The 23,727-nt window shown below is 40.2% G+C and overlaps 1 protein-coding gene across 1 annotated transcript; it reads right to left on the bottom strand.

The window, feature by feature from the left end:
- Positions 1–7,940: 7,940 nt before the first annotated feature.
- LOC115984937 (mitogen-activated protein kinase kinase kinase 1-like) lies at positions 7,941–23,172 on the bottom strand. Its single transcript, XM_031107919.1, has 2 exons — positions 22,295–23,172; positions 7,941–8,988 (listed from the first exon to the last, which is right to left on the bottom strand). Exons 1-2 carry the CDS (start codon positions 22,804–22,806, stop codon positions 7,941–7,943), a joined length of 1,560 nt encoding a protein of 519 aa, XP_030963779.1. The 5' UTR covers positions 22,807–23,172.
- Between the last annotated feature and the right edge of the window lie 555 nt (positions 23,173–23,727).

Below are 23,727 nucleotides of genomic sequence, written 5' to 3'. Positions count from 1 at the left end.
AATACCTGCCACAATTTCAAACTTTAATATATATGGTTTTTATTTTATGAAATAAACTTTTCCTTTTTTTGGCGGAAATAAACTTTTCTTTTTTGAAGGCCTTTGAATGTATATAAATGAAATACGGGTAAGTGTAATTTATTGTTTCAGGGTCCGTTTAGATACAGTTGAAAATTGAAAATTGAAACTGAAAACTGAAAAACACTGTAGCAAAATAATTTTTAAATGTGTGAATAGTATCGTGGGACTCATTTTTAATGAAAAAGTTGTTGAAAAGTGAAATTTGTGGGTCCGTGAACAGTACACGATGTGCTGTGATTGGCTGAAACAAATTGGAAAAGTAAAAATTTGTGGTTACTGTTCATGTACTGTTCAACGAACAGTAACCGCAGCCCTCATAAAGCTAGAAAACGCGTGAAAAAAAAAAAAAAAAAAAAGCAGGAAAACGTAAACACGCTGGTTTTCAGCGCAATCCAAACGCTCTCTCAATGTGTGCAACGGATGAATGGCATAAACTTTAAATAAATTAGTTTTGGCTAATTATTAGTACATTATTACAAATTTAAGAGAATATTTTAGATAATTAGTGGATGTTTATTAATCTTTGTAGGAAATAATGAGAAATATCTTCTAATCTTTAATCAAAATATACTTTTAACATTTTTAAATACTATTTTTGTTAAAAATTATATAATTATTTTATTTAATTTTATATTAATTAATCATAACATTATCACAATCTGACTTCGATTGAACATCAAAAATCTTGAACATCTTCTTTTTACAGTTTATTGAACAGTTTGAGTTTCAAAATCATGTATGCTAATGAAAGTCATTGCACACCTACTTGCTTAAGCTTCTTTGAGTTAAGATTCTAGGACATAAAATATATCGTGCCCCCAGTAATTAGTGGAAAGAAGTAAGGAAAATGTAGCTTAACGCGTCACCGGACTTCACGGCAACTTCCATGATATTTAAAATTTAAATTCGAGAGCAAAAGAAAACCATATACAAATGTGATATTTTCAACTTGTGTTTGTTGTTTTGCACGACGTTTTCCTCAGTTGTTGTAGTAGAGGAAAAGACACCCGTTATAAGTTTACCGACCATCTAGCATACAAACAACAAACACTAGCATACAGAATATATGACGGTTCAAAAGTAATAATAGTAATAATATTATTTTCATTTGAATTCATCTCATTTTTCTAAAAAAAAAACAAAAATTGAATTCATCTCATCAATCATCACTAATTAATATAAATTTTATTATCATGTATTATCACAGAATATTATATCATTCATGTTTGATCTCTTCCATTCAAATCATTCAATGCATGAGAATTAAATTTGTCAGGTCACTTTGGAATTGTGAAATGGGAGTCACGTGTGTAACTGTCACAAAAATAAAATTGGACCAAATGGTCTTTCAACACGTGTAACTTGACGTGTTCAATTTAGCTCACCTTGCTTTTTTTTTGAGAAACAGCTCACCTTGCTTTGTTATTCATCCCAATAAAAAAAGCCTTGGGAGTTGGGAGATGTTAGGCATGAATTAGATTAATCATACATAAAGCCTGGCTTTTCATGCACGTCCTAGAAAATGGACAATATTGTTTGGATTTACATGAGCGCTAAAGATACCCTTATAAATTATGGGTTCAACTCTTTAAAATAAAATAAAATGCTTTGGAAGATGTTACACATAAATTAGATTAATCATCTAAGCCCTGCTTTTGGAGAAGTTACTGTATATGGATTAGTTATTAATTACTTATTTAGCTAAATATCTCAAGATTGTATAGAATTTTTTGCAACTATTTATTATTAGACAAAGTTTAATTACAAAATTGGTTGTAGTTAGCCTAAAGGTACAATCTTACTCAATAAAATAAATATTACTATATATTTTGAAAATATAACTGTTGAATTGCAAGTTTTTTGCACTCTTAATACACATGTCAAATTTTTTGTCAATTGGATATTATTCTCTATATAATCTCTAAGTTTATATTATGTGCATAATTTTAAACTATAAAAACTTACAATTTAAACAATTTATGAATGACATAACTATTGACCTTTAATTTTTTAGAAATTTTGAAAGTATGGAGGATATAAAAAGATGTAATCTAATGGTAAATCTGATACGGGTAATTATTGGGTATTTTTAAAGTATCATAAGTGCGTACTCCCCCCTTTCACGTAACTGTGGGTTCTACTAATTAAATTTATGGTAGGACCCACAATTCAAATAAGAGGAGGGAGCACGCATTTATAGTACTCCAGGAGTATTAAATAATTCTCCCTATGATACAGAGACGTTAATAAATATGGAATTAACTAACTAAGCTTAACCACTAGCGGGTGTGGTACAACTGGTGGGTGACTGCTGAGACTTCACCACATCTCAGGTTCGAGTTCTCACGAGGATTGTAATTGCAATTTCTGAAAGTCCCAGAAACCAATAGAGTCTAGGGTGTGTGTGGGTTCAGAGTTTCCGAGTTCCAGTTTGAGCTAGTGGTACCCATGGGCTTACCAACTGTACCGTGGGGCGTGGGACAATGATGGCCACACCCGAGTCCCCTATTTTTTATTCTTAAAAAAAAAAAAAAATGACTAAGCTTAACAGAAAAACTAACTGAAACTACCGCTAATAAAATACAGTTGTCATCCACACACTCATCTACTCACACACACTTTACACGTGCTAACTTATTGAATGTAAGTACAAGACTAATACTACATTTAGGCTACGTAGCTTTCAATGTACGCACGGCTTGTAGTTTAGACATTAGCATATTTTCTTCTGATATGTCATCTTCTTCTTCTTTTCTTCAATGTTACTTTGAACTATTATGGCCAGTTTGGAAGTTTAAAAAAGAAAGGGGAGTAGAGTAGAGGGAGGGAGAGTAATTCAGTTACCTTATTTGGAAGTTTTTTAAGGAATGAGGGGGAGGAGTTTGGAGGGGCTTGGGGGGCTTTCAACCACCTCTAACTCCTCATTTTTAATTCCCCCAAATTGGAGAGATTTGGAGGGAGAGTAGAGTAGATAAATTATTAATTAGATAAATTTCCCAATTTACCATTTCTAAATTAATAATAGACCAATTTTGCAAATCCATTTTCAAATAGGGGTAAATTTGTCTATTTTAATCATTTTCTCTCATCTCCATCCTAATTTTTAAAACATCCAAACAAGGGGAAAGGCTAATTACTCCGTTCCCCCTTATTAATTTTAAAAACATCCAAATAAGGTGGAAGGGAACCATTCCCCTCTACTCTCTTCCCCATTACTCTTCTCCCTTCTACTCCCCTCTACACTCCTCCCTCTCTAAACTTCTAAACAGGCCATTACTTAAGCTGCTGCTCTAATATTCGACACAAATTTCAACAACTTGTAAACAGGTTACTATCTTTTCAATTTGTAAGAGCATCCACATCAGTTGGTGGATAGTCTTCTTTAATACAAAAACTCCTCCATTTTACACATTTTGGTCAAAAAACCTCCCACATCAGCTCATGTAAATTGTGTAAAGTCTTCTAATAATTTTCATGAGCTACAGTAACCGTGTAAATTTGCATGGTTACTGTAGCTCTTCCATATATTTTTTTATATTTTTTTCTCTCTCCTCTCTCTTGCCTTATCAGACCCTTTCTCACCCACTCATCAATGCCAAGAAGAAGAAGAAGCAGTCGACCATCACAACAACCCAACACCGCTAACCACTAACCACCACCACTGCAACACAGTACCGCCAACCACCACCACTGTAACCCAATACCAGCAACCACCACCACAACAACATGGACACACCATAAAATCATCAAAATCGTTCTAAATCTAGATCCAAATTCATCAAACCCATATACAAATTCATATAAATAATCAAACCGAAATTGAAAAAAGAAGAAGGAGAAGAAGAAGAAAGAAGAAGATGCTGAAGAAGATGCCAAAATCACCATTTTCTCCACCCAAAATTTTTGCTTTCTCCGCCCAAAATCCCTGCCCTTAATCAAACCCAACCCAAAATCATCATCTATAATAAAAGTATAAAACCCAAATTGGAAATGAAGAAGAGGAAAGAAAAAGATTCTCAAAAAAAAAAAAAAAAAAAAAAAAAAAAAAAAAAGAGAAGAAAGAGTGGCGGAGATAAAGATAAGAATAAGAAGAAGAAGAAGGGAAAGGGGGTGTATTCATATAAAAAAGAAGGGCTAGGTGGGGTTAGGTGGGAAATAATAAAAAAAAGTAAGGAAAAATATTATTTTAATAAAAATGTGTGTATAATAGATAAACTGATGTGGGTGTTTTGTAAAAATGATGATGTAATATAGAAAAAGTAAGTATTTTGTGTAAAATAGACGAAATCTTTTAACCACACTGATGTGGTTGCTCTAAGCTTTGATTGTCAAAGAAACACAAACCACGACAGAGATTATGGTAAAGATTGATGAACCATGCGTTTGAAATAACGTTGACTGCCAAAAATATTAATTCGTTATTGAAAACTGAAACCAAACTATTTCCAAAAAAAATTTATATATATATATATATATATATATATATGAAGAAGACAAGAAGAAAAAGAAAAGGAAATGGAAAAGGAAATTCCATTTGGCAGGTTTGGTGAGGGATTTGTACTTTCCATAATGGCGTTTCCAATCGATCTGCTCTTTACAACGTAGGCACACACCCATAATCTCGGAATACGGCCTAAACTTTCCACCAACTTCTTGTCATAAATATGAATTAGTTTTCCTTAGTAAAATGTTTTCTAGAGAAATAGAAATCGATTTTCTTGTTTGTTGTAATACCGTTTAGTTTATCTTGACTCCGGCCACCCCAAATTTCAGTTGCTCTAAAAAAAAAAAAAAAAAAAGAATTGGCTTCCCCAAAAAAATACAAAAATAAATAGCTTAATCTTTCCCAAAAAAAAAAAAAGAAAAGAAAAAAACAACGATACACAAGGATCATCCATTATTATTTTTCCTTTTTTAATTTTTTCATTTATACGTCCAATCAGTTGAGTTACAAGTTTCTTGACTCCATTATATTTAAAAATTTAATTATTTTTCTTTTTAGATTATTTTCCGTACATGTTTGGAGTAAAGTAGACAATTTGCGTATACTCATTAGAGTTTAGAAAGATTATGCTCATTAGAAAAAAAATATTAGGAAGATAACGAGTTCTTGTTAATCTAATTGTGTATGTATATGTTTTGAATTTATCTAGACTGATTTATAAATACCATAGTTTGGCCCCCCAAGCCAAAATTCCTCGCTCTGCCACTAGGTATCTAGGTGAATTTGTTTTGGTGCTTTGGGGGGCCTTGCCTGCTGCTCATTTTTTTTTCTAAACGAGATTCTGTTCTAGACTTCTGGGTTTTAGTTTTAGAGTAACTAAAACAACGTAACTTTAGTTGTTTACTATGGCTGCTAGGGTTTTTTTTTTTTTTTTTTAATCCAACTTTTTTTTTTCTTTTTAACCAAACAAAAAATATTTATAATTATTTTACATCTTATGTACCAAATACTTATCCTGAAAAACATAAATATTTTCTATCCTCACTTTTAGTTTTATGTCTCTTCTCAACATTTTGTATCATTTCACTTTTTTATTTTCTCAACTAATTAAATTCTATTTTTTTTAATGATAATAAATCGATAGTTACAATGAGATAAAATTTGAATTCTAACAAGTTAAAAATTCTATGAAAAAAATAACAATTAAATTATAAAACTATGAGAAATAGTGTAGCAAATTACTGATATGTTGACAACAACACCACTCCATAACTACAAATCTGTTTCTTAGTCAAAACTTAAAAGCCAAAAAAGGATCTCTCCCTACAGTAATTTTTTTTTTTTTTCATTTTTATTCTCACTACAAATGAGATTACAGAATGCCATTCGGTGCCATTGTCAATAGCAATGTAATACCACTTTTAAGGGTTAAGATTAAAACTGGAAAGTTCACTTTGAATAAAAAAACTTTATTAAATTTTTAATTTTTATCTTTCTATTTTTTTTACCTTAAATCTTTTACTTTTCACACTAAAATGGTAATTTTAGTTGCAATTATTGCATAATGCTAATTATTGAACCATCCAAATCCCAAAATGCCTAGGGGCCCAAACCATTTCTAATATGACAAAAGACCCATTTAAATATAGCAGAGATGGGACACAACGCAGCCCAAGAAGTCACATTATGGGTCAAAAAAATTATCTTGCCAAGAGACAAAACAAGAAGAGTCCAGCAAAAATCTAGCTTTTAAAGTAACATGAATGCTTCTTTTGCCACCAACAAAATAGCGTGTGCTTCATCCCTGTTTGCCAATCCTCTAACATGAGAGTTGGTCCAATAATGGCAAATGGGCATTTGAAAATGAGATGCTCTAGGGTCTCTAGCTCTATCTTGTATTGTGGACAAACATCATCGTCTACTTGAATCTTGATAGAAGAAAATGTATCTTATGTATCTGATGCATACAAAATTTTTGCCCTTGTAGAAAGGGTGGCTTTAGACGAGAGAATTGCTAGAAATTGCTTAGTATTATAAGATTAGACTATGACTCCTATTTCTAAATTCAAGTATCCCAATTAATGTTCATTATTGCTTCAAATATTTACGATCAGCAAAAAACAATGTTACCAAAGGAACTATAACAACTTCTCCAATTGCTACATAGTAATGACACGAGATGTGTGCATCAAATATGCCCTTACATAAAGATAATACAAATAGTCTACATGTCTCTCATTTTTAATCTTCTTATTACCACCAAAGCCTTTCTCAAAGCAAGGAAATGTCAAACTTTCCTCACACGGAGAGTAACTCCATGTTCAAGTACAAAACTTCGATAGAATGAGAGATAAAATCATCTTCAGTCCTGTTATGGCAAAGTAGGGACAAAATCAAACTAAATTACATACATCAGACTAAATTTACAACTAATCATACAGACAAAATCCCCTAATCCCCTTAGTGTTTCACAAACAAACCAAAAAAAAAAAAAAAAACACACAAAACAAAATGAACAAAAAAGGTAAAAAAGTTAAACATACAAATAACATGATAATATTTTTTAGAGACATTGGTGATTGTATGATGCTAGCATATTACAAACCAAACAATCATACACTCAAAATTATCAAATACCTGACTAAATTGATGTTCACCAAGTTGCTCCTTGATATGAAGATTTTGTCCAGAGGCAAATACAGTAACAACCACATGCCTGGCGTGAATAGAACCAGCAGCTATGTGCCTCACAAATATTCAGTAATTAGTAGGCTACTATCAACATGCCTTGCCACAATTAGTTTGGTGCAAAACTAGGACAAAACCATATAAATCAAAACTCCAGAGAATGATCCTACCGAAGACCACTAGCCAACTGAATAATCACATCATTATCGAAGCTTTCTTGAAAAGCAAATTACTGGCAGTAGCATGAGAACCAACCGGTTCATGAATAAACTGGTTATGACGTGTTCATGCTGGAGGATGCAGATAAAGCAATTCACAAGAATTCTAATTCCAAAATCAATATTAAAAGGGTTAATCTCAGCCATAATACTCAGCCACATGGCAGCATCAGGTAGCTCCTCCAATCTTTCAGAACACTGCAAATGAGGTGAGTTGGTAAACTACCTTGTTCTATTTGAAAATACGCTTCAGGTCACAATTCACCGCACCTTAAAAACCAATCCCTTTAGTTTGAGTGATTGGTGATATAAGAAGCTAAAGAGTGTAGCACCAAGCCTCAGTGAATATTCTACAAATATCTTCAACAACTTTTTCTGAAATTTCCATAATCACAAAATCCATGTGACATGTATTTCTTTATGTACATAAGAACTGCAGTGAGTGGCGGGATCAGTGGTACTTGCTTACCAAAACATACATACAAACATCAAAGATTGTTCATAAGCTTTTATAACTGTATGCTGTTGTGAGGAGAAGCAGGTCCAAAGGAATTTTGAGGTCTAGTCACAAATGGATGATCCAATAGCTGAGTTGCTGTAGGCCGATCATTTGGGTTAACTTGTAGGCATTTGAGGATGAAATCTCGGGCATCTCTTGACAAGGAATCAGGAACTAGAGGAGGTTCACCCTTGCCAATCATAAACAATGCTTGCATGCCTTCCAAGTGAGAGTATGGATGTTGACGCGTTAACATCTCCAGCACGGTACATCCAAGGCTCCATATATCAGCTGCAAGCCCGTAGAAACGGTTCTTTAAATTAACAACCTCAGGTGCCATCCAGAATGGAGTCCCTTTGCAAGACTTAATATCATTCAATTTGGTTACCTTTGCCAACCCAAAATCTGCAAGTTTTACAGATCCACTTGCATCCACCAATATATTAGAACATTTGATGTCCCTGTGGATCACTTTCTTATCATGAAGATACTTCAATCCATTCAAAATCTGTCTTGTGTAAGCAGAGACTTGAGAATCCCTCAAGCGATACTTTTGATAAAGACTGGCAAGTGACCCTTTTGTTACGAGCTCAAGGAAGATATAAATCCTACTTTCATCCTTTTCCGTGCCAAGATACTGAACTATATTCTCATGTTCAAATTGCTTTAAAAGTGAAATCTCCTGCTCAACGTAGGAAATGTTCTGCTTGCCCTGGCTTCCTTGATCCAGCAACGAAACCTCCTTTACAGCAAAAAAGAAGCCATCCTCAGTGTAGCCCTCATAGACGGTTCCGAAAGAGGCACTTCCAAGAAGCTCACCCTTTTGCCACGAACTAATACTCCGTCTCAATTTCCCTCTCGGCAAAAAACTATACACTGGAATCACATTCGTTGCGCGAACAATCCCGATATCGTTCTCATTCTCATTCTCATTTTCAGTCTCATTCTCATTACGATTCGATGTTGATTCCAAAGGACCTTCATTCTGCTTCTTATCCTCTTTCAATTTCGAATATATCCATTGAACAATGCTTCGGATAAAGTCTGCCTCATGAACCCTATAAAAAAAATATTACAAAAATCCTTCTGTCAAAAAAAACTAATTGGAGATGTAGCATGTGGGCGTTGATGTTTTGCTTGTTCATCTCATAAAAGAGAGAGCTCTAAAATTGAACTAAACTACACAGTCGAGCTCAATTTGCTTGTCGAAATCCTAGGGCATGCAAGTAGATTATTAGTTCTCAGAACAGAAAACATGGCTTTTCAAGTAAACTTGAAGCAGCAAGTACTGTACTATTCAACATAGATGTTCTTTTTATTTTTTAAACCAAAAAAAAAAAAAACTTCAATTTAATTGAAATTCTGATTTGGCTATTTGAAACCTAAATTTTAACAACTAGAAAATCTCAAATGCCATGTCATTTAGTACACAATCTGTTGACTATTTCTGTAGTTGCACGATTTTCCTGGTCTAAATCCTACTGATCAGGCCTTAGCCCAAGGCGCAACACACAATAAATCTTTGTAGAGGATGGGTCAAAGAACTTAGCCTCAGTGAACTTAGTCGGTCTGATGCATGGACAACGTCATTGCAAAAACAAAAACACAAGAATGGATATCTCACAGAAGATTCTATTTTCTGGGTACAGATAATGCATTTTTTCGTCCCCTTCTCTGAGGGACTCCACTACATTATATAGGTCTTTCATTCTTATCTGAACCTTACACTTGTTGATCATTTAAGCCCCCATTTGAGCACCTTTCCTATCAGACACCCTTATTACTACCTTGTGAGTTGCAGTGGCCAAGGTAGCACTGTTCAGGGGTCTTTTCCTCATTAATGCGACCAAGAGAGTGGTTGTGACACATTTAATGTGGTGGTGGCAGCTTTCCACGAGATATTTTGGGTTTTATTCTTTTTTATATGCTTGGAGGATGAACTGCAATGGTTGGGGCGAGCTCTTGATCCGGACTTCGTAATGTCCAAGGGGGAGTTACTCCTCGGACAGGTTTCCTTTACCGCAATTGGGCTTAAATAACGTTTGGGCCATAACTTCTCCTCGGACAGGATTCTTTTCGGACGGGTCCGTAGTTTAATTAGCCCATTATTTTGGGCCGGGCCCCACAATAGCCCCTCAAAACTCCGGTTTTTATCTCCTTCCGAGGAGAAAAGCGGGGTTTTGATGTTAGTGAGAGGGTGGAAGTAAGGAGGGTTTGGCGCGCGCGTGCGGGCAGTTACTTTGGACGCGCTACAATTTACGAGGCGCGGCCATTTACTCCTAGAGGCTTTATGTCCCCTTCATCCAACGGTGAGGCGTGGATCGGACGGTCAGCATTTTTTCTCGAATTTTTAGGCGGGAGCGATCTTTTCTCTCTCCTCCCAGCTATATAAGACGTCAGAGAGGCTCCCTTTTTTTTTTTTTTTTTTTTTTTCCGCACATCAGAATAGAGACCTCCGGAGAACTCCAGCGCCCAGAAATCTTTGAGCACCTCCATCCTTTAAATCTTCATAATCGTTTCTACGAAGCGCCCTCCATAGAAGAGCTTTCCGATCACCTCACCGGTCATTTGAGAAGATATCTGTAAGTTCCATTCGCTTCGTCGCTTCGATTTCCTCCTCGGATTTTGTTTTTCTCCTCGGTCTTTATTTCCATTACTCCAGTTCAGCTTAGATGGGTAGATTCAAAAAACTAGTTGACACTCCGGCGGCCATGGAGGCTTTTAGGGCAAAATACCATATCCCGCCGGGGGTGGTTCTGCGGTACTGTCCCCCAGAAGGAGTACTGTTAGATAGAGGAGTGGGTGAGGTAGTCATTCCCATGATTGCCTTTATTCAAGGGGGAATGACGCTTCCCATGCGTAGGATTACCCGGGACTACTTGTTCCACCATAGGTTGACGCCACACCAGTGCGCTCCAAACATGTTCAGGGTATTAGGATGCGTAGACGTCTTGAACGAGCGAATGGGTCTGGGTCTGACTTGGCATGACGTGGTACGAATGTACGAGTGCCACTACGTCGAGAATGGAGGGTATTACCTTAAATCTCGATCCGAGATGGTTAGGCTAATCTCTTGTCTCCCCATTTCCCATAAGACCATGAAGGATGATTTCCTCATTGCTTCAGGAGAATGGAGTGATGGCCTTCATTGTCCTACTCAGGCAGGAACCCCAGGTGCGGTGCCTTTAGGCCCAATCCTTTAGGGGAGGGGCTTAGCTCCTCGGACTTACTCTCTTTTCCGCTTATCATAAATCTTTTAGTTCACACTTCTAATTTTCTTCTCGGCTGTATTGTAGATAAAGCGTTGGTTGCTCCCAAGCTGAGCCACGTGAACGTTTCGGCCCTAAATTATCTCTTAAGGTCAGAAATTTACGTCCAAGAGGACGGGTAACTGCGTGCGTGTCATTTAGTTTTGGGCTATCAACCATTAACCCGTGCTTTCCAACCCGTTGGCCACGCCATTAGAGCTGGTAGTCCCCGGTTAGCTAGGATCGACGTGTCCAAGCCTGGGTGTTTGGCCTGAGTAGATCTTAAACCAGTCGTGCTACCTGGAGTTCGGGATCCTCCACCGGTCGTGCAACCGCCTCCAGAAGATTTTGAAGTCGCCGTGCTAGCTGAGGAAGAGGCCGAATTGTCTCGTCTTTCCCTTGAGGAGGAAATAGACGAGTTTTATTTTGAGGAGGAGGTTGACAAAGCCCCCGTAGTTGAGCTCTCGGACCCTGAAGGAGAGCAGGACCGCAACTCCGTGGCTGGCGGTCCAATCATTATAACTTGCTCGGACGACTCTTCGGACGGGGAAGTAGGTTATATGGGAAAGTCTTTGCGAGAACTGATGTCCAGCCGAGGAAAGGGTCAGTCCTCAAAGGCGTCTGCCAAGGCACAAACCCAAGACCCTCCTCCAATCGCCCCTCAGGTTCCTTCTGACCCTGGCCTCAAGGTTAACCCTGACCTAAAAAAGAAGAGGCAGGCTGACATTCCTGAGGAGGGTGAAGTGGCCCCCCGCCCGGCCAAGCAGCAAAAGGCTACTCGGGGACAGAAGAGTAAGAGGGCAAACTCCACGGAGAGCCAGGATGAGGAGAACTGGGCTGAGGTGCGCGTTAATCCCCGCGCATGGAGTTCGAAGATGGAGCTAGACGGGGTTGCTATCCCCTATACCGCTTCTGTTCGCGAGTACAACGAGGGCAGAGCAGGCTACATAGCTGAGGCCCTGGAGCAGCCAGTGCTCCTTCCTCGGGATATGGAGGCTTACAGGCGGTTCTCCTAGCCCGAGTTTTTTCTGTCCCTTAAGAGGGACCTTGTGATGGTAAGCCATTCTTGCACCCCTTTAATCAAGCCATCGACATTGTTGCATTCTGTCCTAATTCTGGTTTTATTTTGTTGGCAGATCACCCAGCAGGTGTTTGTGGCGGAGGAGTTTTGCCGTGGCAACCGCAGCTTGGCTGACGCTGAGGCTCAATCTCGGGCTGAGGTGGAGAAGTCCGTGGGGTCCCTCAAGCAAGAAATCTTTGAACTAACAGAGAAGTTCAAAGAATTAGAGAAACAGCGCAAGAGCGCGGAGGCCGGTTTAAAAAGTGCCGAGACCCAGGCGGAGGATCAGCGCAAGGAGCTGTACGCGACCCAGATCAACCTTGCTACCAAGAAGCAGGTGCTGGATCTCAAGACTGCCCTACAGAAAGTCGAGGATGAGCTACGGCGGGTCAAAGAGGAGGCTCAGCTGATCCGAGAGGCCACAGAGACTGAAAAGAATGCTTCTCGCTAGCTCGGGGTCCAAGAGACGGAGGCCAGGTTATCCGAGGAGATCTCTGAGGTGTGTAGGGAATACTACAGTATTTCGTGGGCTCGCGCCCTTGATGCTGCAGGAATTCCTGCGGATTTGGCGCTGAGATTGCCTGAGAACGTTTTTTACCCTCAGGAGATCCGAGAGAATCCTGATGGCGTCCAAGCAGCTTCTGAGCAGGGTTTGGCGGTGCCTGATGCCGTCCCCGTGCCTGACAAAGCGAAAGATCCCGCCGTTGACTCTATCTCCGAGGTTCCTCCTCCTCAGCCAGAGCAGAAGAAGGATCCTCCCGCTAAGGCTTAGCACTTAGGCATTTAGTTTTTGTACTTCCCCCTTTTTTTTTTTTTTTTTGAATGAGAGTTGTCCTGTTTTTGGTGTTCTTTTGTAAAGGCCTCTCTTTGTATTGATCTCGGAATATTAATATAGAATGTTTCCTTCGTTTTTTATGGATTTATGCTGGTATCATCCCTTTATTTAACGCTTGCAATGATATAAACGGTCAAGGTAAAGAGGATGTCATGTAGCGAATTTGAATGAGGGTTGCAATGGTGCTAGACTGCGAGCACGCCTTAGGTAATAATTTTCCAAACTGTCATAAGTAATAATTTCCCCTAAATCTGTGGTCCGAGGAGCCATGCAGGACTTAGGTTCTGTTTAAAATTTGTGTAAATTGTCATAAGTAATAATTTCCCCTAAGTCTGTGGTCCGAAGAGCCATGCAGGACTTAGGTTCTGTTTAAAACTATGAATAGTTGCCATAAGTAATAATTTCCCCTAAGTCTGTGGTCCAAGGAGCCATGCAGGACTTAGGTTCTATTTAAAACTTGTATAAATTGTCATAAGTAATAATTTCCGCTAAGTCTGTGGTCCGAGGAGTCATGCAGGACTTAGGTTCTGTTTAAAACTATGAATAGTTGCCATAAGTAATAATTTTCGCTAAATCTGTGGTCCGAGGAGCCATGCAGGACTTAGGTTCTGTTTAAAACTATGAATAGTTGCCATAAGTAATAATTTCCCCTAAGTCTGTGGTCCGAGGAGCCATGCAGGACTTAGGTTCTGTTTAAAACTTGTATAAATTGTCATAAGTAATAATTTCCCCTAAGTCTGTGGTCCGAGGAGTCATGCAGGATTTAGGTTCTGTTTAAAACTATGAATAGTTGTCATAAGTAATAATTTCCCCTAAGTCTGTGGTCCGAGGAGCCATGCAGGACTTAGGTTCTGTTTAAAACTTGTATAAATTGTCATAAGTAATAATTTCCCCTAAGTCTGTGGTCCGAGGAGCCATGCAGGACTTAGGTTCTGTTTAAAACTATGAATAGTTGCCATAAGTAATAATTTCCCCTAAGTCTGTGGTCCGAGGAGCCATGCAGGACTTAGGTTCTGTTTAAAACTTGTATAAATTGTCATAAGTAATAATTTCCGCTAAGTCTGTGGTCCGAGGAGCCATGCAGGACTTAGGTTCTGTTTAAAACTATGAATAGTTGCTATAAGTAATAATTTCCCCTAAGTTTGTGGTCCGAGGAGCCATGCAGGACTTAGGTTCTGTTTAAAACTTGTATAAATTGTCATAAGTAATAATTTCCGCTAAGTCTGTGGTCCGAGGAGCCATACAGGACTTAGGTTCTGTTTAAAACTATGAATAGTTGCCATAAGTAATAATTTTCCCTAAGTCTGTGGTCCGAGGAGTCATGCAGGACTTAGGTTCTGTTTAAAACTTGTATAAATTGTCATAAGTAATAATTTCCGCTAAGTCTGTGGTCCGAGGAGCCATGCAGGACTTAGGTTCTGTTTAAAACTATGAATAGTTGTAAATAGACCAGTAGGCAGAGGATAATCACGAAACAAAACATGGGCTAAGCCATTTTCATTAATAATAATATCTTCTGAGGTTATTTATATTCCATGGTCGAGGTACAGTTTTTTCATCCAAATCTTCTAGATAGTAGGCGCCTATCCCGGCCACGGATGTGACACGGTATGGTCCTTCCCAACTGGGCCCTAGCTTGCCCCAAGAGGGGTTTTTTGCGCTGCCGAGAATCTTCCTCATCACGAGATCACCCTGACCTAGAAGTCGCAGTTTAACATTGGCATCATACCCTTGTCTCAGCTTCTGGTGATAATAGGCCATATGGATCGTTGCTTTTTCCCTTTTTTCCTCGGCTAGGTCTAGACTTCTTCCCAATAACTCATCGTTACCGTTTGAGGTAAACGAGTTAGACCTCAGTGTGGGAAAGTTGTTCTCGATTGGGAGCACGGCCTCAGCCCCATAAGTCATCGACAAGGGGGTCTCACCGGTTGACCGTTGCGGCGTTGTCCGATAGGTCCATAAGACGTGCGGGAGCTCTTCTACCCATCTCCCCTTTGCCTCATCCAATCTTTTCTTCAGTCCGTTCACTATGACCTTGTTCACGGCCTCGACTTGCCCATTTCCTTGGGGGTAGGCGGGGGTGGAATATTGGTTAATGATCCCAAACTCGTGGTAATACTCCCTAAAACTCTTACTGTCGAATTGAAGACCATTATCGGAAATGAGTGTACGTGGAGTTCCGAAGCGGGTGATAATGTTCTTCCAGATGAATTTCTGGGCATCCACGTCCCTAATGTTGGCCAAAGGTTCAGCCTCCACCCATTTAGTGAAGTAATCGGTTCCGACTATTATGTATCGCTTGTTCCCCGCAGCTCTGGGGAAAGGTCCGACAATATCAAGACCCCATTGTGTGAACGGCCATGGGCTAGAGAGGGGGTTGAGAACCCCTCCGGGTTGGTGGATATTTGGGGCAAATCTTTGGCACTGATCACACTTCTTAGCGTATTCTTGGGTCTCTCTTTGCATGTCCGGCCACCAGTATCCTTGGGTGAGTGCCCTGTGCGCCAGCGACCTTCCTCCAATGTGACTTCCACAAATTCCCTCGTGTAACTCTTCAAGTAGAGACTCGGATTCTTCTGGATGTACGCAGAGTAGGTACGGTCCAAAGTAGGAGCGCAGATATAGTTTGTGGTCCTCTGATAGCCAGAACCGAGGAGCATTCCTACGTATCTTCTCGGCCTCTAATTTTTCCTCCGGTAAGATGTCGTTTTGGAGGAAGTTCTTTATGGGGTCCATCCAGTTGGGACTCTTTCTGATCTGATGGACTTGGGCCGGGTTTCTTCTGATGGGATTTGCCTGGACTAGATCTTCAACAAGGATCATTCGCGGCAGATTATGCGCCGAGGACGTGGCGAGAGTGGCCAGCGAGTCTGCATGGGTGTTTACACTCCTGGAAATGTGCGTCAGATTGAAGGACTCAAAACTCGTCTGTAGGCGTTTGACTTGTCCTAGATACTCTTGCATCCTAGCATCTCTGGCTTCCAGCTCGCCCATCACTTGTTCGACGACCAACCTGGAGTCCGAGAATGCTTCTATTACTCTTCCGCCCAATCTTTGAACCATCGTCATCCCTTGAAGTAAGGCTTCGTATTCGGCTTCATTGTTCGTAGCCGAGAACCCGAGCCTCAGTGATTTTTCAATGGCAGCACCGTCCGGTGATATTAAAACTATCCCAACTCCAGATCCTCTCTGGTTGACCGCGCCATCCACGTAGACCTTCCAATGCAAGGTTCCCCCTGCTGAAATTGCACCAACCGATTTTCCATCCATGTCTTTCTTCTCGGTTATTGTTTCTATAGAGGGTTCATCAAACTCCGCTACCAAGTCTGCGAGGACCTGACCTTTGATGGAGGATCTGGGCATATATTTAATATCAAAGGCCCCCAAGAGCGCACTCCACATGGCGATCCTTCCTGTGTAGTCAGCGCTTCGAAGTACTGCTTGAAGGGGAAGCTGAGTTAGAACGATGACCGTATGCGCTTGAAAGTAATGAGGGAGCTTCCGGGTGGCATGTACTATCGCCAGAATTGCCTTTTCTAAAGGTAGGTATCGCACCTCGGCCTCATGTAATGATTTGCTCACATAGTAAACCGGTCGCTGCACCCCATTATCATCCCGTATCAGTACTAGGCTTACAGCATGGGGAGCTACAGCGACGTACGCAAACAGCACCTCGTTTGCCTCAGGGTTGGACATGATGGGTGGTCGTGACAGGTATTCCTTAAGTTGCTGGAAAGCCTGAACGCAATCCTCCGACCATTCAAACCCTTTCCACTTGTTTATCAGGAGATAAAAAGGTCGACATCGATCTGCTGATCGCGATATGAACCGGTTTAATGCCGCAATCATGCCAGTGAGCTTCTGCACTTCCTTCGGATTCCGAGGAGCCTGTAGGCTGTTAATTGCTTTGATTTGATCGGGACTTACTTCTATTCCCCTGTGGGTTACCATTTACCCTAAGAATTTTCCAGACCCGACCCCAAATGAACATTTGGAAGCATTCAGCCGCAACCGGTGCTCCCTTAAGATAGCGAAGATTATTTCAAGGTCTTTCACGTGCTCGGACACCCTTTTACTCTTCACAACCATATCGTCTATGTAAACCTCAATGATCTTGCCCAGCTGTGGCTCGAACATCCGGGTCATCATCCTTTGGTAGGTTGAGCCTGCGTTCTTCAGCCCAAACGGCATCACCTTATAGTGATAATTTCCGATGGGCGTCATGAAAGCCGTCTTCTCTTGGTCTTTTAGCGTAAGGGGTATCGATGATAGCCCTGGAAGGCGTCTAGGAAGCTCATTCGAGGGTGTCCCACGGTTGCATCTACCAATTGGTCGATTCAGGGTAGGGGGAATGGGTCATTTGGGCATGCCTTGTTCAAGTCCGTGAAGTCCACGCAGACCCTCCACTTCCCTGTCTTCTTCCTTACCACCACCGTGTTTGCCAACCATTCGGGGTAAAAGACCTCTTTAATAGCCCCTGCTTTTTTTAGTTTTGCCACTTCGTCTCTTACAGCACTAGCATGTTCCTTTGAAGGGCGTCGGGGTGGCTGCTTCTTCGGAGTGGAAGAGGGGTTGACGTTCAGGTGGTGACAAATAAGGCTAGGATCAACTCCCGGGGCGTCATAGGCGTCCCATGCAAACACATCGACATTTCCTCTGAGAAATCTGACCAGTTCCTCTTTTTCTTGAGAAGGCAACTCAGAGCCAACCTGAAAAAACTTCTCCGGGTCGTTGTTGACAGCGATCTTATCTAAACTTTCACACCTTATCTCCTCGGCTAGCCCATTGCCTTACCTTGCAGAGGTGGCTGGTTGCTATAAGCTCTCTGGGGCCGAGGACTCGGCACGGGGCCGATGTAAGATGGCGGTCACCATACACTTCCTGGCCACGGCCTGATCTCCTCGGATCTCTTTTACTTGTCCTCTAGATGGGTATTTTACTTTTTGGTGAAGTGTGGAGGATACGGCTTCTAGGGCATGGATCCATGGCCTGGCGACTATTGCGGTGTAGGGTGAGTAAGCATCGACCACGATAAAATTTACCTCCACCACCTCCGACCCAGTCTGTATGGGTAGTCGGATCTGCCCCTTTGGCGTAACAATCCTCCCTTCGAAGCTGAGAAGGGGGGAATCATAAGCTGCCAAATCTTCCGGCTTCAGGTTCAGCCCCTTGTATAGATCAGGGTACATTATCTCTACCGCACTTCCCGAGTCTACTAACACCCTTTTTACATCGAAGTCTCCAATTCTTAACGTAACCACCAAGGCATCGTTGTGAAGTTGAATAGTTCCTCTCTTATCCTCGTCCGAGAATCCCAGTATCAAAGAGCTTCCCTTTTTTGACCTTTTGGGTTCCCTTTGCCTGTCCTCGGAGGGGAGCCGATCAACAGCCAGTACCCTGGGGAGGGGTGGCCCAGTTCTTCCTGGTGCGGCGAGGATGACATGTATCGTTCCGGTGGGGGGTCTTAAGGACACATCCTTTCGAGACTCTTTTATTGCTTGACCGGGATGACCGCTCGAGGGGTGCAGAAGGTGACGTAACTTCCCTTCTCGGACCAACTGATCTAGGTGATTCCATAGATTCCTGCAATCCTCAGTGGTATGCCCATGGTCCTGATGATAGTGGCAGTACAGGTTCTGGTTACGTTTGGAAGGGTCTCCAGCCATCTTTCCCGGCCATCTGAAATAGGGCTCGTTCCTTACTTTCTCCAGCACCTGTTGTACTGGCTCCCTGAATACGGCATTCACTGTCTGCGGGTTGCTCTGTCCAGCCTGTCGCGAAAAATCTCTCCTCGGCTGGCTAGGGTTATATCGTTCCGACCTAAAATCATTTACTTTGGGGGGGATGACCTTCTCCTTTCCCCTTCCTTGCAGCTGATCTTCCTCCACCCTTTTGTACTTGTCGATCCTATCCATCAACTGATGAACGTCGGCAACTGGTTTACCAGTGAGGGATTTCCTTAAGCCATGCTCGGTGGGGAGACCGCTTTTGAACGTGCTGATCGCAACATCATCATGGTTGTCATCTAAGTCGTTATACACCTCCCAATATCTATCCGAGTATGCTTTCAGGGTTTCTCCTTCGTGCATGGATAAGGACAATAGCGAACTGAGGGGTCGAGGGACTCTGGTGTTTGTGATAAAGCAAAAGCAGAAAGCCTGAGTGAGCTGCTTGTAGGAGCCTATGGAATTTGTCTTCAGGCTGTTGAACCACCTCATTGCCATTGATCCCAAGCTGGATGGGAAGATTTTGCACATTAGGGCTTCATTTTGCGAGTAGATTGCCATTTTTTGGTTAAACTGACTCACATGCTCTACCGGGTCTACTCGGCCGTTATAGATGGCGAACGCTGGTTGGTTGAAGCGTCTAGGTAGCTTAGCCCCTTCGATTCTATACGTGAAGGGTGACCTTGAAACCTGGTCCAGCGCCTTCTTCATAGCATCGTTTCCCGAGCCCTTGCTGGATGGGCTCTCATACCCGTACAGGGCGTGGTTCCCTTTCGTAGGAAAAGGTTTCACTTGGGGGGGTCCTTGACCTCCGTCGGTAACTCGCATCCTCCGCATTAGAGGACTCGTCTGAGTCAGTGGGAGATCGTTTTCGCTGCACACGTCGTAACTTCCTTTTCAGGTCATCTATCTCTCGCTGCATGGCCTGATGACTATTTCGCCTTTGGGACTCGTGACTACCTATCTGAGTGTGACTCTGGCTCGTCCGGATAGTATGCACACTTCCCTCACGATTCCCTCTGCCGCCTGGGTTGGCAGGGTTATTTTGCCTCTGGGACTTAGCGGGTTGTGTCTGTTGGGAGTTAGCCTGGTGAGGATTCTCCTGGTGTGGACCTAGTTCTGCCATGCTCGACCGTTGCGCTAGCTGATACCCTAGTTCTTCCCACAGACAGCGCCAATTGTAGTTGCACGATTTTCTTGGTCCAAATCCTACTAATCAGGCCTTGGCCCAAAGCGCAACACACAATAAATCTTTGTAGAGGATGGGTCAAAGAACTTAGCCTCAGTGAACTTAGTCGGTCTGATGCATGGACAACGTCATTACAGAAACAAAAACACAAGAATAGATATCTCACAGAAGATTCTATTTTCTGGGTACAGATAATGCATTTTTTTGTCCCCTTCTCTGAGGGACTCCACTACATTATATAGGTCTTTCATTTTTATCTGAACCTTACACTTGTTGATCATCTAAGCCTCCACTTGAGCACCTGTCCTATCAGACACCCTTATCACTACCTTGTGAGTTGCAGTGGCCAAGGTAGCACTGTTCAGGGGTCTTTTCCTCATTAATGCGGCCAAGAGAGTGGTTGTGACACATTTAATGTGGTGGTGGCAGCTTTCCACGAGATATTTTGGGTTTTATTCTTTTTTATATGCTTGGAGGATGAACTGCAATGGTTGGGGCGAGCTCTTGATCCGGACTTCGTAATGTCCGAGGAGGAGTTACTCCTCGAACAGGTTTCCTTTACCGCAATTGGGCTTAAATAACGTTTGGGCCATGACTTCTCCTCGGACAGGATTCTTTTCGGACAGGCCCGTAGTTTAATTAGCCCATTATTTTGGGCCGGGCCCCACAATTTCTTTTCAAAAAAAAAAAAACAGAATAAAACAAAAAGAAGAAGAATACAATCCATACTATTGAGTATTAACCGAAGCAAAAATCATCTTCATTTCAAGATCCTAAGTAGAAGCCCATAAAAATTGTTGAACCGGGCTTGAATGGCTGCCCAAAGTACACATGAGGTAGCAATTAGCACCACATATTGGGCCACAATTTATTCTTAAGTGAATTAAGGAATTTAACAAGGTTGCATTAGGATATTTGAATTTGAATTTAGATTTGGATTTTAAATCAATGGATTTAGAATGTCTTGATTCCATATTTATATTCTATACATAAGAGGATTTTAAATTCTAGATTCTTAAATCTATTGTTTGGATGCTTTAATAACCTATAAATTGGATTTGAAATCCTCTCTTTCAAAATGACCAAATACTTTCATAATCTCCTAAATCTCACCTAAAACCTTAAAATTAGTGAAATACTCTCAAAACCTCGAGAATGACGAAAGTTTCCCAAAAATATCCCAAATCTATAAAAATAACCAAATAACCTAGAAACCCTAAAAAATACCTTTGAAAATTTTTGAAATGACAAAAATGCTAGGGAAAAAATCTCAAATGACCAAAATACCTCTAAAACTTTCAAAATAACCAAAACACCTGTTAACCTATAAAATGAATAAAAATAACATTGGAACCTCCAAAATGATTAAAATGTCCAAAAATAAATAAATCCTTGCAAAATCCAAATTTATCTAAAATTGAACCTAAAATAGCCAAATTGACCTTGAAATTAAACCTCCAAAATGATCAAAATATCCAATGTGATTGAAATTCAAATAAAACTACCAAGATGATAACCCCCCCCCCCCCAACAACCCACACGCCCTCAAGAAAAAAACATCAAATGACCAAAGTTCTAAATCTTCAAAATGTTGTTTGATGTTTTTTGATTAGTAGTTTTGGTCATTGGACATATACGACAATTATTGGTTTACATTACACTATTCATATAGTGTTTGTGTTTCTTTGTTCCTACACACACCACATTGTATGTCTTTTTTCTGATCCACTAAAACTACCCTCTCTCTCTCTCTCTCTCTCTCTCTCTCTCTCTCTCTCTCTCTATATATATATATATATATATATAAATATTTCTCCCTAGTTTGCCAGCTAAACATATACATTTTTTTAAAATATATAATTCAATAGATTCAATGAATAAGGAAATTTGAATCATGGACATTTTCATTACAAATATTAAGAGGTATTAGTTGAACTATAAGACTTGTAATTACACGTATATTTTTAGTGACAACTTTAAAATTTTATTTTATTTTTTTCAATAAATCAATAGTTACAAAAAAGTTAATGGGGAAATTTTTAAACGTAGTTCTACTGTTTAGTTACAAGACTTTTGATGACAACCTAAACTAAATCTTGAAACTAAAATTAGTGACAACCTTTTTCTTAATTTTGCAATAGTATGTATGTAGTGCTGTTTATAAAACTACATATAATTCATGCTTTTGTGGTATTAAAGATATTAGCCTTTTAACATCTACATTTAAAGTAATTAAGTAATGCAGTCAAAACAAGCAGTAAAAAAAAAAAAAAATTCTCATCAGAAGCAAATCAATAAAGCGTTACCCATCCTTTAAAAGCTTTCCAGTGAGATTGGCCACGCTTCTTAAAGCATCTCTCCAGTTCTGCACCTTCTCTGGGTTCTCCTTGAAACACTTTTCATGTTCAGTAAAGGCCCCTTTAAAAGTGTTCGTCTGATGTCTCACATCAGTAGGTTCCACATGGTAGAAAATAGGCAACACTCTCAATATCCCTCTTTCTCTGCATACAACAATCTTTGCAAGTTCTTCTAAGCACCATGTGGAAGAAGCATAATTTTCAGAGAAAATGATGACCGCAATCCTTGATTTCTCGATTGCTTCCAAGAGTTCCAGCGAAATGGGCTCTCCCATCTTAAGTTCTTTATCATCCCTGAAAGTGGTAATCTCTTTATCAACCAAAGCATGATATAGATGGTCGGTAAACTTACAACGGGTGTCTTCTCCTCTAAAACTGAGGAAAACGTCATATTCTGGTTGGGGTTTAGAAAAAGCGGAGGTAAAAGAGGATGGAACAGTTTGAAGGCTGGTGGATGCCATTGGTAAGTACTTACTACATAGCTTGTTTGAGTTTAGATTCTATATATGACAGACAATGTCATGGCTTCAAACGGATTTGCAAGAAGCAAGCAAACTACATCTTTTAGAACAAGAAGAGAAATCAAAGAGACGATTGAGTAGCTTGTATGCTAGTGGAAGCCATTGCACACCTACTAGCTAAGCTTCTTTGAGTTTAGATTCTAAGACATAAAATATACCAGGCGGCAAATTAGAGTTGAGATTCTAAGACAGAATGTCATGTATTCAAAAGGAGTTGGCAAGAAGCAAGTAAACTATACAAACAAAAGAAATTAAAGAGACGACGGGATGCCAGTAGAAGCCACTGCACACCCACTATCATTCCCTTCGTAATTAGTGGAAAGATGCAGGAAAATGTTTACTAAAAAATTAAAAAATAAATAAAAGCAAGGAAACCAACCTTCTCGGAAACTTCCGTGGCTTTGAAAAATCGAGAACAAAACAAAACCGAATGCGCGTGTTGAAAGTGGTAGACCTTGGGCGTAACTCTCGGAAAACGAATAGGCGTAACCGTCGGAAGACGACTATAGGTCTTTTTTTTCTTGTCGTGCTGTTCACGAAGAGAATACCATGGGTCGTTTGGTAATAATTTGTATTTTTTGAAAATATATGTGTAAATAAAAAGTATGTAAAAATATATGTAATATTGTTTAAAGGTACTGTTAACGGGTGCTATATAGCACCCATTAATGTAATAAAATTTAAAATAAATTATTCACATTTTTTTAGGAATATGAAAAAAACTGAATATGTATTAAATGTGTGTCATTTTAGATGGAGAAAGTCAAATTATTTTGCAAAATTATAGTTGAAAAGTAAAAATTTTGCCAATTTTCAATGCAGGTAGGATTTGTGATAGATTATAAATGAACTACAGTTGGT

Source organism: Quercus lobata, chromosome 4 (genome assembly GCF_001633185.2).
Source record: "Quercus lobata isolate SW786 chromosome 4, ValleyOak3.0 Primary Assembly, whole genome shotgun sequence".
NCBI lineage: Eukaryota > Viridiplantae > Streptophyta > Magnoliopsida > Fagales > Fagaceae > Quercus > Quercus lobata.
This window is presented reverse-complemented; position numbering and strand designations above follow the sequence as displayed.